Here is a 16,873-nt window from a genome sequence, read left to right as displayed (position 1 = left end):
GTTCCCTAGTGATAGTAAAATTTCCCTGCAGGCAAAAGCATAGACATCAAAGATTCTTTTCTAAACGCTTTTTGAAAAATTCAACAGGTGGTCTTAGGTTTGTATAAATGCCATAGTCATAACTTAAGAAATAAAATTGGAAATAAGAGTATTGTTAAAGCCCTAATTTGTCAGGCCACTGATCTCTAGCAGCCTGGCTCTGTGTCCTGCCTGTTTTCCTTTCTGCTTGTGCTTCATAACAGTGAAGGCAGATTGGAAAGCTCCATTTAAAATCAAAATGATTATCCGGTCTTGAAGTAAGGGGTAGGAGGGGACAGGGAACCATAGCACCTCTGTGTTGGGTCCTGATGACACCCCTTCCCCTTGTGGTGTTTTGGAGGACAGAAGTCTATTCTTTCACTTGAGACCCTGGGAGTCAGCCAGGTCTGTCATCAGTTTCCAGACCCAGCCAGGTGGGGCGCGTGAAGCTCTGTGCTTCAGTGCAGATCAGGCTGATTGCTGCGTGGGCCGCTGCAGGGTTCCAGCAGACTAAATGCCACTTCTGCCTCCAGACCGTCCTAATGCTGTCCTTCACTTGGTGCAGCGCCTTCTCCCAGGGTGTTCTGCAGATCACAGAGCATGGCATGACTGGTCTGGTAGGGTCTCTGGCTGTTGGAAGTGTCCACTTTGCCTTTTAATAGGGCCTTTGGTGATTTTTCCTAGGGTGTGTATTTGGGTCAGTTCTTGCGGCCTCGTAGATGACTGGTGACTGAGCCCTTGTCAGCTGAGCTAGGTCAGTAGCTCAGGAGAAAGGAAACCCGGTTCTAAGGGGAGCTCTTTCATTCTATCTTGAATTTTTGGAGCCCCTCCCAAAGAGAGGCTGCTGTCTGAGACTGTGGTCCTGCCAGCTGCACTGTCCTCAGGCTCTGTGTCCAGAGAGCCCCTTTCACTAGCTCCTTGTGCCTTTCCAGAACCGTGCCTGCCTCTTTGAACGACCGTGCCACTGTTAGCCCCGTCGCTGGGTCTGTCTGTCTCTGCCCTCCCTCTGGCATGACCGTAGCCGTGGAATCAGTCTGCTCTCAACTCCTTCTTTTTCCCCAAAGCACATGAGACTGCTTATCTTATCTCTGCCTCTTAGACATTTATAAGAGGACTCTAATAGACATCTTCTCCAAAGCTGGCACAGAATTCTGGACCATAATTTTATTCTTAACAACACTGTAGTTATAGGCCCTTCTTAGTCCCCATTTCCCCAAGACATCCTTCCTCAACATTATTGTCTTGTCTGTAGCTCCAGCCACTGACCGTTGTGCCAGGCAAACTCCCATCCCCGTCCCTTGCAGAAGTGGCCTGCTCCTCCCGAGGCACAGTCTCTACTTCCAGGTTGTCGTGGTCCCACAAAGGCTTTTGTGTCTGAAACCCCGGCCTCCGCACTTGGTGTGAGTCACAGACACCTCAGCCAAACATGAAGCTGGCTTTGGCCTCTCTTCTCTCTTTTCTCCCCATATGTCGTCTTCAAGATCCAGCTTCACTAGGCTGGAGCCATCGTGGGCTGCCTGGGGAACTCTTAGCTGCAGGAACTCAGGCCTCTTCCAGGAGCAAGGGAGCCACCAGTATTTGACAGCACAAACAGCGTCCCATCGCAGACCAAGTTGTGTTGGCCTGAGAGAGAGAGAGCTGGCTTGGCCTACCTGTCTCGGGGTTGCTGTTTCTCCTGATTTCTTGGGTCCTTTTGGCAAATGCCCCAAATCTTAGGGTGCGTATTTAAGGGGACTATGCAAATTAAGACAGACATGACTCTGTCCCAGGTTGTTCAGAGTTTCTCTGCTTCTCAGTCCCCTTCATATCTGTGGGATTTGGCCTCAGGCAGGGAAGCCCAAGCAGTATTCTGGTAAAGAAGGGAAGACTCAAGCCAGGTCTCCCAGCAGATCAGAGACAGAATTAGGCTTCCTGACTGTCCAGTCCAGGGCTCTTTCCTACAGCTGGTTTTTGTGGGTTTTTTTTTTAACCTTTTTTCAATCACAAACACCTTTGAAATTCTGATGGAAACAATGTACATTTTTCTGCAGAAAAACATACCACAAGAACACACGATTTCATAACTCTCTTAAGACCTCAGGTAAAGAATGCAGCGGTCAGATGATGGGGACGCGGTGGGAAATGAGAGAGGAGTAAGAATGTTCACATCTTTTGAATAGTTGGTGGTTGGTCTCTGGCCTAAAATGAGGAGAACAAATGAATAGGGAAGTAGGAGCTCAGGGTTGTGTCTCCAGTAGGCAGATGCCTGAGGCTCACCGCCCATCCCCTTGTGATACGGTTCTGGCACACCCTTTCCCGAGGGCACAGCAGCCAGCCAGCCAGCTGGGCCAGGATTACAGCCCTCCCTCTAAAACAGGTGGCCGTCTTTGTCCACAGACACAGGCAGCTGCACCTCCGTTTTGTGCTTTCAGTCCTGCTCTTGATTTCTCCTCCATTGTCTTAGCCTCCACACTCTGTCCAAGCACAAAGACAGAGGTCACAAGCCCCTGGGGCATCTCTCGTGGCACTGAAAACCCACTGAGGTAGAACAAGGCCTAAGGAAATCCCCATTGCTCCAGGGTAAGAAATTCTTAGGACAGGTGAGGAGATGAACAGCTGGCCCTGTAGCCCCTGCACAAAGCCAGTAGGGTGGCGGATAGCCCCGTCACCCCACCCTTCCCAGCAGTGAGGCGCTCCTTTCTCCTTTGCTTTGCTCCCCCACCCGCCACTCCTCCCAAGCTGCTGCTGCGCCTCTGGCTGACTGCCAGCCCAGCCAACACCCCCAGTGATAACCATAGTGGGCGTGAAGTACCAGATTGATGTGAGGGGGTGCTTGCTCACTTCCGGCTTCATAGATCAGCCCTACAAATGGGGGGGAGGTGTTGCTGGGAAGACCACTGCTTCTCAGAGTCAGCTCTGAAGACAGAATTGAGGGACTCATGCCAGAAGAAACTAGGCCGGGACCGTGGGGCATCTGGCCCCCTGGCTGAGTGTGGGGCCCTGTCAGCTCTGTCCCTTAAGAGGGAGCTACCACTGTAAACAGTGATTGCAATCAAGCATCACTGACCAAGGAGGGAAAAGGCAGATCCCCGAGTCAAAAGAGGAGCCACTGAGACTTCATGTTTCAGGCTGCCCCACAAAAGCCAGGTGCCAGCTCTTTCCCACTTGGCAGAGATAGTGGGGATAGATGCCTGTCCTTCTTTCCAAAGAGACAGCCATGTGGGCCAAGCCTCTGCAGCCATGTAAGTGACAGAAGAAAGAAGGATGTTCTCAAAGGGAATATTCCCTAGATGTTCAGAAGTTCAGGGGTGCCTGGCTAGCTCAGTCAGTGGAGCATGTGGCTCTTGATCTCAGGGTTGTGAGTTTGGGTGCCACTTTGGGTAAAGAGAATACTTAAAAATAAAATCTTTAAGGGCATCTGGGTGGCTCAGTTGGTGAAGCGTCTGAATTTTGATCCTGGCTCAGGTCTTGATCTCACAGTCGTGAGTTCGAGCACAGCTTACAGCTGCTACTGAAGGAATCCAGGCGTGAAGCGGAAGTCCATTTGAAAAGGCTGACGCTGGGGCGCCTGTGTGGCTCAGTCGGTTAAGCATCTGACTCTTGGTTTTGGCTCAGGTCATGATCTCACGGTTCATAAGTTCGAGCCGCACATCAGGCTCTGTGCTGACAGCTCAGAGCTGGAGCCTGCTTTGGATTCTGTGTCTCCCTTTCTCTCTGTCCCTCCCTCGCTTGTGCACACTCTCTCTCTCTCTCTCTCTCAAAGATAAATAAACATTTAAAAAAAAAAAAAAAAAGGAAGGAAAGATTGACCCTGATTGGCCTTCCATGCTTCTTCATACTTTTGTGTATTGGTCTGGCTTCCAGGAAGAACCTAAGGCAAACAGTGACTGTTTGATCCTAAGACCCAAGGAGAAAGGAGATGAGTCGGGACCATTCTTCAGCTTGTAGATGGAAATCAGTGATACTGGGTATTGAAGGCTAACAGTTCCAGTAGCTAGAGAGTGTATCTTCAACTCTGATCCTTGGTACAGTACCTGGAATTCTATCCAAACTTTCAAAAACGTGAGCTTGCTGTAGTCGAGCTGCTCTGACCACAGAAAGCAGAACAAATCAGGGTGAACAGTAGACCTGTTGGTGGGGGGCAGAAAGGAAGGGGGGGCCTGGACGGCACATCTGCCAGTCTCCATTGCCTCCTTCTGTTGGCTGTTGACCCAGCACCGAATGTCCCAAATTCACAGTTCTGAGCTCACAAGGCATGCTGCCAGATGGAAAGTGTTTAGGGGACCCTTTGACCATCAGCATCATGCTAACAGTTCCAGCTCATAGAATGGGCCTTCAGGTGGCTGGTCTTCTGAGACAGGAAGGAAGGTTCTTGGTCACGCAGTGCATAGCTCGGCGTAGGTTTAGTGTGAACAGTTTGTTGTCATTAACCAGCCCTGGCTAGCAAAAATTACAGAGGAAGGATTTGGCAGGGACCCAGATGGTATTGCCACCTGTCAATAAATCTTGACAAGTTTGTAAATCAAAGGCTCCCTGGCAGCTGGCTTCACATGGTGCCTCATGCAGCCAGGATTTGGCTCATCAGAAGCTATAGTGATGACTTTGTTTTTGGAGGTCTCTGCTGTTGACCTCTAACCATTTGCCTCTTCCCTAATGGAAGGTCCTCTCCTGTCACCTGTGCCCTGCGGCGCCCTGCTGTTCTCAGACAATGCCCACAAAAATAGCTGAATGTTCCAAAGGGGAAGGAGCTGCTCCTTCTTAAAGGGATGGTTTGAAGATCACACCAAATCCGCAGCCCAGCAGGCCCTCAGGAGTAGCCAAGAGGGGTTAGTACAGAGCAGGGAATGAAGGGTACTTGTGTCTGGCTGTGGCCCTTTCCCTCCAAAGATGCTGGTGTGCCCTCAGGTGAAGCCCAGTCCCCAGAATCTTCATGACCCTTGAAAGACAGATAAGGGGCTCAGGCCTAGGTTGGTTTCCTTTCACCTGCAGTAGCACAGCCTCCTGACACACAGTCCCTCCTCATCCGAGCCCTGTCAGGTGCCCGTTCTGGCTAATCCTGTTTAGGAACGAAGCACCTTACTTGACTCCCCCACAGCTGTCTTTTCCTGGCTTATCCTCTTGACCCACTGGCTTTGATTTCTCTGCTTTTTTTTTTTTTTTAATGTTTATTTATTTTTGAGAAAGAGAATGCAAGCGGGCAAGGGGCAGAGAAAGAGGGAGACACAGAATCTGAAGCAGGCTCCAGGCTCTGAGCTGTCAGCACAGAGCCTGACGCAGGGCTCGAACCCATGAACCGTAAGATCATGACCTGAGCCGAAGTCAGACACTTAACTAATTGAGCCACCCAGGTGCCCCTGATTTCTCTGCTCTTTATTGAAGAAGTTCTGCTGTTAAAGGAAAATGACCTAGGACTCTCAGTTGAAAAGCTAGCTTTCACTGGAGCTTGTCTTAGCTTGGGCATCCAAAGCAGACCACCACAGACTGGAGGGCTTAATCAACAGAAATGTATTTCCTCACAGCTCTGAAGGCTGAAGTCTCAGATCAGGGGCCAACATGGTTGGGTTCTTGTAAGGGCTGTCTTCTCACTGTGTCCTCACACAGTGGTGAGGAGAGAGAGCGCGTGCATGAGATCTCTTTCTTACCCTTGTTCTTCTTTTTTCTTGTTTGTTTTTTGTTTTTTTGTTTTAAACTTTATTTTTAAGTAATCTCTACACACAGTGTGGGTCTTGAACTTTACAACCCCGAGATCAAGAGTCACATGCTCCACTGACTGAGCCAGCCAGGCACACCATTTTCTTACTTTCTTATAAAGCCACAGCTCTGTTGGATTAGAGTCTTACCTGCATGACCTCATTTCACCTTAACTACCTCCTAAAGACCCTATGTCCAGCTATAGTCACACTGGGGGATAGTGTTCCAATATATGGATTTGGGGGGGTACAGTTCAGTCCACGGCTGTGCTCTTCAAGCACAGTGCTCATGCCCTGTCTCATTTAAGAGCAGAACTGGCTGTTTTGAGTATCTCTTAATAGTCTCCACAGGGACACCAGAGTTCTGGTTTTTTTGTTTTTTTGTTTTTTAATTTTCAAGTGAGGTCTGTGCCCAGGGTGGGGCTTGAACTCATGATCCCAAGGTCCAGGAGTCTCATGTTCTTCGCACTGAGCCAGCTGGACGCCCCAGGGACACCAAAGTTCTGATGGGCCCAAACACCTCTTCCTCATTTCCTATCCACACCTTCAGCACAGCACCCCACCCTCAACCACAGTGACTGCTAGGTAACGCCTCTTCCTGGAAAGAATCTTTAAAAGCAAAGCAGTCTGTTTAACGGGGCTGCTGCCTGTGATGGTAAGTCATCATGGAAACGTCAGAAGCCACTGCTTCCCTCCTGGCAGCGGTGCCCTATGACACTGGCAGAACCGCTTGATGGTCCATTACAGGGAAAGGAGGAAGCAGGGCAAGGTTGGCAATCTGGAGAACTGGACAGATAGAAACTCCTCTCCGCTGTCAGCAGTGTGGCCAGTGGCCACTTGAGGGTCTCTCTTCTACGCCAGTAGGAAGTATGGGGACACTCACAGGGCCGTCTTCTCTAGGAGCACCTTTCCCCACTGCTAGCCCAGCCTGCCCTGGCAAAGGAGGCTCTGGGTCTAGAATAGAAAGCCTTGTGGACTATTCTGGCTCAGTGGGGGCTTTTCCCTGCTTAGACTTCTGAGCTCCAGGCAAATTAAGAATGGCAAGATGCCCTGGTTTTCCTTCCTCCCTGCCCCACGGCAGCAGGGAAGACCCAGTGGCAGGAGCCTGTGCTTTCTCTATTTCAGATCACTAAGCCCACACTTGAGGCAGGGCTGTCTGTGGCACCCCGTCCCTCCAGGGCCTCCCCAGTCTCTCATTTGCTATCTTAGCTCCTTTCTTTATGCCTGAAGAACACTCAGCCCACTGCCTGCATACAGTGTGGCTATTTTTTAGCTATCTCTTAGGCCTGAGGAGGAGCTGGTGAGGCACTGTTCAGAGGAAGGAAGAGGCTAAAAACCCACCACTACAGGCATTTGGGCTGTTGGAGATTTGTCCGCACTGCTCCAGCACTGCACTTCCTGGTGGAAATCTCCAGTCCTTGTCTCAGCTCAGCCCCAAGAGAGACAAAGGAGAGATGAAGGAGGGCTACCAGGCCACAGGCCACAGAGCCTAGGAGGTGTAAGGAGTTCTGGCCATTCTCTTTCTAATGCTCTCCACCTTTTCTCCTCCACCCTTCCCAACTGCTTTTCAGGGCCTTGAACTCTGGTGTTGAGTACTACTGGGACCAGCTAAACGAGACTGTCTTCACTGTCCACTCCAGCAGCAGGAGCAGTGAAAGGCCAGGGTGAGTTTGGGAAGGAGGAGGGCACAGCTGTTGGAGGCCTGTCCCTTCCTCCTGTTTCCAGTGGGCTCTCAAGCAGTGCCCTCAGACTGCTCCGGGGCTCTCTGGGTGCCTCTCCTCAGCCACAGCAGCTCCTCTTTGATCTGCTTCATGCATTGAGCTTTTGCACACAGTTGGATTCGAGAAAAGTATTCTATGGCAAAGGACGAGAACATGCTCTGCTCTTAGAGTCTTGACTGAGAATAAGTTAGGACATCCTGTGGGCTTCTCCCATCCTGGCCATGGTATCTGGGCACACTGGGGTGACGGGAGAAGACAGAGCACTAGGGAGGGATGCTGTCCACAAGAAGAGTGCTGGGAGCCCAGGGAGAATCTGTGGACAATACCGCAGGTGACCAGGGCCTCAGGGACCAAGCTGCCCGGAGCTAGCACCCAGGGACAGACACATCCCAGGAGCCAGTTAGAGTAGGAACCTCATACTGATCCTCTTATCAATGTATTAAGGAAGACTGAAACATGAGAAAAAAGTGATGGGTCAGTAATACAGGTAAGGGCGTCACTGCTTCCTAGAAGAATTACAGGACATGGCTAGAAGAATAGTCCCCAGAAGCAGCTAGAAATGAGTAGCTGGTGACTGTCATGGAAGTCCTGGGCCCCCTCTGCTGCCAGCTGTATCTGTCCCAAGGGTCAGTGCCTGGGAAATGTGCAAGGAAAGGGGTGCTAGCTTTGGGCCTGGGCGTTATTCCTATGAATAGTATTCCTATGAAGTAGTCAGCTGGGCTGCCTACTTTCAAGGGTCTGTTGTCAGAAGGCCCTGAAGGAGGAGCCCAGAAGGGCCTCATAAGAATCCTGATGCTTTTCCTCCAAAGTGGAGATCCAGTGGAAATTCCAGGAATTTAAACTGGAATCTTGTCAGCATATAGTTAGAAGGAAGGAAGGAAAAGCTATGAGAGAAAAGGTCCCTTCTACTGCTCACCCTTTGTCCCACAGATCTCAGCTGGTGGCTTCCTGAACGTGGATAAGAGGTGTTCTTTTTTTTTTTTTTTTTTAATGTTTATTTATTTTTGAGAGAGAGACAGAGTCTCTGAGAGAGAGGGAGACACAGAATCCGAAGCAGGCTCCAGGCTCCAAGCTGTGAGCACGGAGCCTGATGCGGGGCTCGAACTCTTGAACCACGAGATCATGACCTGAGCCGAAGTCAGATGCTTAACCGACTGAGCCACCCAGGTGCCCCTAAGAGTCTTAAGATGAGCCTTCTCTACCTCCCTAGAAAAATCCTCATTGTTTAAGGGAGTGACTGCACTAACTGGCTTTGCAAAATTGGATGGTTCTGCAGCTTCCTCTCGTTGTCCCAGAGCTTGCCCTGATCTGGAGGAGAAAGGACACAGCTGAGTTAACTGCTTTTGGGAGGTAGCTGCAGCAGCACAGGGCTTCTTTCTCGTCTTAGCCTGTGGGCCCTGGTCCAGGGGACTGTTCCCTGAGGAGTGGCATGGAACAAGTGGAACTCTATGAGGCCTACTGTCCCAAACCCTGCCTGACTTCAGTCTGCCCTTCCCTCCCTAGAACCAGCAGAGCCACGTGGAGGACTGACAGAGACATGGGTCTGATGAATGCAATTGGGCTGCAACCCCGGAACCCCACCACCTCAGTGACATCTCAGGGCACCCAGACTCTGGCCCTTCAGCTGCAGAATGCAGAAACACAGACGGAGAGGGAGATACAGGAGCCAGGGACAGCAGCTTTGGGTCCCGGTGAAGGTAAGAGTCACGTAACACCAGAGGGGAAATATGACTGGGAATGGGCAGTTGGGACCTTCATCACCCCTCCTGGTCTGTCCGCAGAGACCGTGGTGCTGAGAAAGGGCCCTCCCCTCTCAGAATGACTACCCTCTGACTGCTTCGGGAATGTTCCCTGGTGGCGTTAGGAGCCTCCTCAGGCAGGAACAGCATCTCCCTGATCTGGGTCACTGTTTCCACCCAGTGGAAGCTGAGTTGCTCTTACAGCTTTGCTCCACTCCCACCAAGTACCCTGACCTCCTCCTCCTCTAAAACTTGGAGGACCCAGGTTGTTCTTCCAGAGAGAGCACACAGGAAGTAGTGTAGATGGGAAAGACTGCAAGAGAGACTCACTGGTGCGAGCTCTTATTCCACGGACAAGCACACCAGACCTTGGGCTTCCAGGGCCAGCCCACAGGATAGCTTGTCAAGCTGCTATTACACCCATGGCTCCTTGCCCTTCTGGCTACAGCCGGCATACCAGCAGCCCCGTCCTTCACCTACCTCAGGTGTAGCTCAGCCAGCATCAGCCCTGGCTCTGTGCTGGCCTCACACTTCTGAGAACCAATTAGCACTTCCCAGCGGTAGAGCTCGAGCCACTTTGGAGTCTGTCGACAGCTGTGTTAAGCAGGCTGTTCTCACTCAGTCACTCTCCTTACCCCCACCCCAGCCCCCTTGCCGGTTGGAGCTCCAAACAAGGCAGCAGCCTCCAGCCAGACACATATGCTTTAGGTCTGTGTTGAGCCATTTGCTCAAAAAAACGTCCACAGAAGGAAAGGCCATGGTGTGCATGAGGCGTGTAACAAATTCACCTGTGTCTCCCCCAGGGAATAGCTTTTCACACTCTAGTCACCCCACAGGGCACTGTGCCTCTCACCGTCATCAACTGAAATTTTTTATTTGTTTTTTAATTTTTATTTAATTTCTAGTTAGTGAACTGAAATTTTTAAAAGTTGAATCCTTTTTTGGTCTGTGGCCCAGGCCACCTCCCCAGCTGAGGCCCGTGACTCTTTGTGGGGTTCTCGCCAGTTTCAGAGGCCCGAACCTCATTCCCTTCCTGTCTCCCCCGCCATAAAGGAGAGCAGGTGGTGGAGGGTGAACCATTCAGAGGCCAGAAGCACTCTTCAGCAAGAGTAGCCATCTGGTGCTGAAGTGTGGGCAGAGTAGGCTTGGATAGCTCTCTGCATCTGTCTGAGGCCCGGTGACCTTTGCCTAGAGCTCGGGAGCACAACCCTTCTTAGCATCCCAGTCCTTTTCAGAAGACCCTCACCTAGACAGAAGTAAGGGAGAGGTGTGGGTTGCAGGGAAGGGTGTCACTGGCCAGCCTCATGTCTCCTGGGGCCAGGGGCCTTGTTCTGAGGTGCTTAATTACCCCACTGGACCACCTACCACTCCTACCACTCTGGTAGCAAGGCAAGGGACCGGGAAGCAAGAGTCTCCTTGGGTGCAGGTGTCCTCCCTGGCCCCCCCATCCCCTTCCAGCAGGCAGGCATGGCAGCTCTGCACATCCCCACCCCCACCCCTGCCTCCTCTATCACCTTACTGGCAAACTGGCAGCCACACCTGCCGGAACATGTAGAAGAAACCCTTAGTTAAGTTAGCTAACCCTTCTTGTTGGCGTAGCTAGGAGGTGGGGCCAGGAGGGATACATCCCTACTCACTAGAGGCCCAGCTAGATTAGTGGGGCAGGCAGCTCTACCTGAGTAATTCACACTCTGGGGCTGCCCCTCCCTTAGCCCCTTCCCCGTCAGCACCAAAAGGTTCCCAGGCTATTTTCTTGCTCTATAAAAATTTGATTAAAACCCATTCCGCTCATTCTAGGATGTCCAGGAAGAGCCTGCCCCAGGGGGAATTTGCAGGTGTCAGCTTTTTAGCTTGTCCACCTTTAAACCTTCCCTACCCTGTCACTCAGAAAGGGAGGGGTGCGTTCCCAGGGCTCACTGCTTGCTCCCCTCACTGAAACAGTGCCCGCCTGGCATACAGTAGGTGCTCAGGAAGTGTGTGGAATGAATGGACTTAACGGAGCAAGGGCCCACCCCTGAGCGTGGCTGTGCTGTACTCTTCTGTCTCTGATCTCGGAGAAGACTTGCCCGGGGCTCCTTCTTGTCTGGTGAAGATGAGAGTTATTAGCCCCACTGCAGTAGCCTGGGCCCGGGGCCAGAGAAAAGCGAATGTGGAAAGTGAGGGACTAGAAAGCCAGCGGGTCCCCTGAGGGCAGGAAGCACAGCTCCTCTTCCCACTCAGCCTGGCTCCCCTCTTCTGGTCAGTGACAGCCCCAGAATGAAATGCAGTTACAGGGCATTTATGGGAACTTGCTGATCCCATCCTGGCATCCACATCCAGAAAGTACCTTAGAACTTGCCAAGGAAAAAATGTCCTGTCAACACTAACTCAATTTCCCATTTTTCAAAGACAAAAAGAAATGCTTTTGCTAGGGAAAGAGACAGTAGAATTAACCTCTGTGGCCACCACTGCTCCTCGAGCTAATAGCTTGGATCCCCAGCCACGGCTGCCTTTTCCCTTAGGCCCCAGTGTGTTTTTTTCTTGAAGAATGTGCCAGCTGCCTCCAGTGCCAGCTCTTAGCCTTGGCTTAGGGTTCCCGAGAGAAAAGCACAGCTCACAGCTGTGTGCACAAGCATGAGGAAGTCGTCCATGGGCACAGTTTAACTTCTTCCATCCAGTCTCTTTTGAGCACTGACTTTATGGATGATACTGTGTTAGGCACCATGAATCCAAAGGTGTTGCAGAGAGAATCCGATTCAGAGATGAAGCCATCATCTCTCCCTTCAAAAAGCAAGTCCAGGGGCAACTGGGTGGCTCAGTCTGCTGCGCATCCAACTTTGACTCAGGTCACAGTCTCATGGTTCTTGGGTTTGAGCCCCACATTGGACTCTGTGCTGACAGCTCGGAGCCTGCCTGGGATTCTCTCTCAGTCTCTCTCGCTCTTAAAATTAAAAAAAAAAAAAAAAAAAAATCCAGAAAGGAAACAAACACGTAAGTACTTCTCCCATAGCAGAGGAGCGACATGTGACTAGGTTTCAGAAACTGCCTTAAGTCTGAAGCACTTGTAAGCCGTGCATTAGACACTGGACCCAAAGATAAATAAAACTTATTCTGAGACCTTCAGGGACTTGGAGACCAGAAGGGAGATACCACAGCCACAGATAACTCACACAGAGAAGAGTGGGACACTGCGAGGGCTCAGGGAGAGAGCCGGTGGGGTGGTATTTACATTGACGTTGAAATCCACAGTGTGTCCCTGGTGTACATGAGCAGGGGATTGGAAGGCACACAGAAGTGCCTAGTTGGGTTTGGTGTGGTCATTGGTGCAGGAAGAGGGGATAGTCTGGGAAGTGGTTCGGACCTGACCAGAGGGCCCTTAAATGTAATGCTAAGGCATCCTGACAACTTTGAGGGCTTTTGTTGCTGCTGGGTTTTAAACAGATTATGGACTTAACCAGAACTCAGTGAATCCGAGATTAATTAGAATGGTAATAGCAGATGGGGCGCCTGGGTAGCGCAGTCGGTTAAGCGTCTGACTTCAGCCAGGTCACGATCTCACGGTCCGTGGGTTCGAGCCCCACGTCGGGCTCTGGGCTGATGGCTCAGAGCCTGGAGCCTGTTTCCGATTCTGTGTCTCCCTCTCTCTCTGCCCCTCCCCCGTTCATGCTCTGTCTCTCTCTGTCCCAAAAATAAATTAAAAACGTTGAAAAAAAATTAAAAAAAAAAAAAAAAGAATGGTAATAGCAGCGTGGAGGTTGGGTGGAAAGGGGAGAGATCAGCAAGATCAGGGAATACAGCCACAGTCATGGTGAGAGGTGGCCAAGACCAGAGCCATGGGTGCAGTGGGAAAGGGCAGGAGGGGCTGGGCTCCCTGAGGGCCTGGCTGTGGCACCTCCCTTAGGGCACCAAGGCAGCCCTGTCCTGCCCCTGGAAGTGAGCTACATGAGAAGAGCTGATAGTTCACCAGGCACAGAGCCCAGCACAATGAGTTCCAGTGCCAGCGGGCCTTGGGCCAGCCCACTGCACATCCCAGACCCAGCTGGGGAGGCCCTCGGTGCACAGAGTTCTTGGAAAGCAGTGGGGGTGGCAGTGAGCACAAGGAGGTCCCCAGGGGGCCTTGCCAGGCAGCTCTTTTGGCTCACAGGGTGGTAGCTCTGCTGGCACTGAGGCCCTAGGTTGACCTTTCCTCTTACCCTCTGCCCCCCTGTGGGAAGGCTTCTCCCCCTGAGAGAAGTGCTGAGAACCTTTCAGATCCTTTTCTTCTGCCCTGGGAGTTGGCACTGAGCTTTCTGAGGGGGAAGCTTGGAAGGGCAGCCACCTTGAGGGCCGGCGGGTGGCGGGGGCGGGGGGCGGTGGATAAGTAGAGTGGACTGGGAAAAAAAGCAAGCCGCACATAAGTGAAAACCCAGGCAGAGTCCCCACTGCTTAATGTTGATGAGAATCATCTAAGACCCATAACATGAGACTGCCAAGCACTAACAAGGAGGGAAAGATCTAATGGGGCTTTAGACACCATGAAGCTGTGAAACTGGCTGGAAATGCAGCTCTAACAAGGAAAGCGGAGAAAAGGGACTGGACAGGGAGGGAACAAAAAAAGTCTTACAAAAATAGCTGTTGACAATAAGTACTCAAAAAAGAAAAACCCTCACCATCAGCGCCCCCAAATCTGCAAAATCCCAAAATGGCCAGCAAGTAGCCAAAGGAAATAAATTGATAGTTCAGTAGTGCCAGCCCTAGCAGCCCAGGAGCCTTGATCGTAGTTGCCCACAGCCTCAGATCAGCCCACCGAGGGCTGAGCACAGGCGGAGGGAAGGTCCTCGGGACAGAGCCCTACTCACAGACCCCAGGTTAATCACTACAGCCACCACTGACTGAGTGCCCACTGTGTGCCATTATCTCATTTCCTCTACCCTGTGTAAGCTAGTTGTTTTCATCCCTTTTATAAAGTCTGGAAACTGAAGGAGGTGGATGTTAAGCGACTTGTTCAAGGTCACACAGCTAGTGAGTGCGGGACAGATTTGAGCCTAAGTCTCCTCTGCTCCCACACAAAGGAATGCTCAGGCCTTTGGGGAAGGAACAGAACCTTCTTTCTCTCCCTGGAGATGCGGGCTGAAGCCTCAGGTCTGGGCAGTTGGCTGTCTCCAGGGGAAGATGAGGGTATCAGGCATCCAGCCCAGCCCAAGGAGAATAGTAAGTGGGAAACAGCTTGGGAAAGCTGGTGGGGAAAGGAGGAAGAGAGGAGACAGAATACCTTCTAGGGAAAAGTTAAAAATCCAGTCTTCCTTGTGGGCTTTTAGAAAGTAAACAAAACACAGAAAAGACAGCAGTTTTGAAATGAAGTAGAGCAGACTGTTTGCTTTTGGGCCATACCCTGTAGTCGCCCTCTCTTTCTACAGACCAGGCAGCATGCCCTGTCCGGGGCTGGGTCTCCCAGGTTGCCCAAGACAGGCAGAGGGCAGACAAAGCAAGCCATCTGCATCCACCTCAGTCCCCTTCACTCGTGTGGTAATTAGTCTGCCACTTGTGTCGGAAGGGTCTTCTGGTCCAGCTCTGCTTCTTAACTGGCTGAGTGGCCTTGGCCACCTCATGCCATCCTAAGCCTCAGTTTCCCCACTGGCAAAACAGAAATGGAAATGATGATCATTTGGGGAGTCTTGTCTAGCTTTCAAGTCTCTGATTCTCAGAAGGAGGGAATTAGACTCTTCTCATTTTTGCTTTTGGCAAAGAATCCCCCAGCTCCTACTCACAGTGGCCTGCCTGCCTCAGAGGCCCCGGCCAGCCACGAATTCCCTCTGTCTTGTGTTCCATGCCTTCCAGGTGAGGGCTCGGAGTCTGGTGCGAGCGGGGAAGATGCCCTCAGCAGGATCCAGCGGCTGATGGCAGAAGGGGGCATGACAGCTGTGGTGCAGCGAGAGCAGAGCACCACCATGGCCTCCATGGGCGGCTTCGGCAACAGCATCATCGTCAGCCACCGCATCCACCGTGGCTCCCAGACGGGCGCTGAGCCCGCGGCCGCCCGCGCCTCCTCGCCCCGGCCCTCCGCCTCTCGGGGACTGCTCCCGGAGCCTGGGCAGCTGGCAGAGCGGGGCCTGAGCCCCCGGACAGCCTGCTGGGACCAGCCTGGTGTCCCTGGGCGGGAGCTGCCCCAGCCCACCCTGCCCTCTTCCTCCCCTGTCCCCGCCCCCCTCCCCCTCCCCCTTCCCAGCACCGAAGGACCAGCCCTGCACTGCGACCTGACCAATAACAACCACCTTGCTGATGGCGGTGGTGGCAGCAGGGGGGAAGCTGCAGGCCCCAGCAGGGAGCCACGGAACAGGTAGAGACACACGTGTGTACTGGTGCTTCCCCTCGAACCGCTGAGCAGAAACCGGACCTCACAGCTGACTCGGAACTGTACACGCGGAAGAGCTGCGGGCTGCATCAGGGAACAGGAGCAAGAGGGTGGGGGGTCGAGAGGAAGTCAGAGTCAGTGGGCATGAGGCAGTCGAATGGGCAAGGCTTGCCTCAGGGGACTAGAACCTTCCAGGATCTGGAGCCCAGGGGAGCCATGCTGCTGTGCTACGTGTGAATGGAGGAGGAAGTGGCTATCCCTGCCATGAACCCCCCCCCCCTTTCTCTTAGAAACATGGCTTAAGAGACTCGCCCCTGGGCAGAGAGCCTTAGAAGGGTGAACCGTCTTCCAGATCTGGGCCAAACCATCCTGGACAGTGGCCAGTGGGGCACCTTTGCCCTGACTACCTGTTGCATGGGCAGAGCCACTAGGAGCCCAAGAGCAGGAGGAGCAGCCTGGCCCCCAGGAACCACCTCCATCTCTGAGCCTTCCAGAGCTTCAGCCTCTCTGTATCATCTTATCCCCTAGAGACCACAGTCAGGGTCAGGCCAGGCTCCCAGATTCCTGAGGACAGGGACTTCCTGCACTTACTGATGGGGGACAACCATGGAGTGAAGGGAGGGGGGGCAGCCTGCTTGCCTGATAGAGGATGGAGTCAAGGGATGGTGGGCAGGTCCTCACTCAGGAGTGGGGGGTGTAGGCTGGCCGGCCCCCAGGGCTTGTCCACCAGGCTCCTCTCCCCCGGCCCCCAGGCCCTCAGAGCAGCACCTGTGGGTGGCAGTATTAGCTGAGCCTAGGCCAAAGCCAGCCCAAGGCTGGGGGAGGGGATGAGACTCCAGGTCAGAATGTGAGGTCTCGGTCTGTGATTTAAGGTGTTGCATGTGGAATCTTGAACTGTACGTGTAGTTTCTAGTGGAGAAATCAAGGCTCTGATTATTTTGTTTTTAGTATGAAAATGTGATTTCTTTTCTGTTTGTAACTCATCATAGAAACATTGTGGTGGGAGGAGAGGGGATAGTCTGACTGCTAATGAGGGAAACACCAAAGATCTACATCATTAAAGTGATGACATGGCCCTCACCAGGCTCTTCTCTGTTTGTTTCCATGGAGGATGGAGGAGGGGGTGGTGATTGGTAGGGGGCAGGGTCACTGAACCAAGCTGGGCCCAGGTTCTCTCAGGCACTGTTTCTGGGGCTGCTGTCCTACGTGGGGAGCCCCATCTGTCCCCTCAGAAGAAGCTGGCTTCATACTACGTCTCTGTACCGCCACCCCCTGCTTGCCCCAGGTCTGCTAACGATTAGGGCAGCCTTAACAGTGACAGGTGGGTATGTAGGAATGACAGAAGGTCACTGTTGATTGCTTCCTACCCAGGACTGTGGGTCTGGAATGAAGATGTAACTGGCCAAAAAGCCGGGT

The 16,873-nt window shown here is 52.4% G+C and overlaps 1 protein-coding gene across 8 annotated transcripts in view; it reads left to right on the top strand.

The window, feature by feature from the left end:
* AMBRA1 (autophagy and beclin 1 regulator 1) overlaps nucleotides 1-16,537 on the top strand; it is a 180,540-nt gene extending 164,003 nt beyond the window's left edge. For 7 of the 8 annotated variants that reach the window (XM_047877453.1, XM_047877452.1, XM_047877450.1 and 4 more), the window contains 3 exons: nucleotides 7,259-7,351; nucleotides 8,912-9,105; nucleotides 14,944-16,537. In XM_047877453.1, coding sequence (XP_047733409.1) covers nucleotides 7,259-7,351; nucleotides 8,912-9,105; nucleotides 14,944-15,446 — 790 coding nt within the window. In that variant the 3' untranslated portion in view covers nucleotides 15,447-16,537. Of the gene's footprint in view, nucleotides 1-7,258; nucleotides 7,352-8,911; nucleotides 9,106-14,943 lie in introns of those variants that run through there. The other variant, XR_007156198.1, reaches the window with a different exon arrangement.
* Nucleotides 16,538-16,873: the final 336 nt, after the last annotated feature.

Source organism: Prionailurus viverrinus, chromosome D1 (genome assembly GCF_022837055.1).
Source record: "Prionailurus viverrinus isolate Anna chromosome D1, UM_Priviv_1.0, whole genome shotgun sequence".
Lineage (NCBI taxonomy): Eukaryota > Metazoa > Chordata > Mammalia > Carnivora > Felidae > Prionailurus > Prionailurus viverrinus.
The sequence above is the reverse complement of the archived record's forward strand: the minus strand, read 5'-3'. Positions and strand labels throughout refer to the sequence as shown.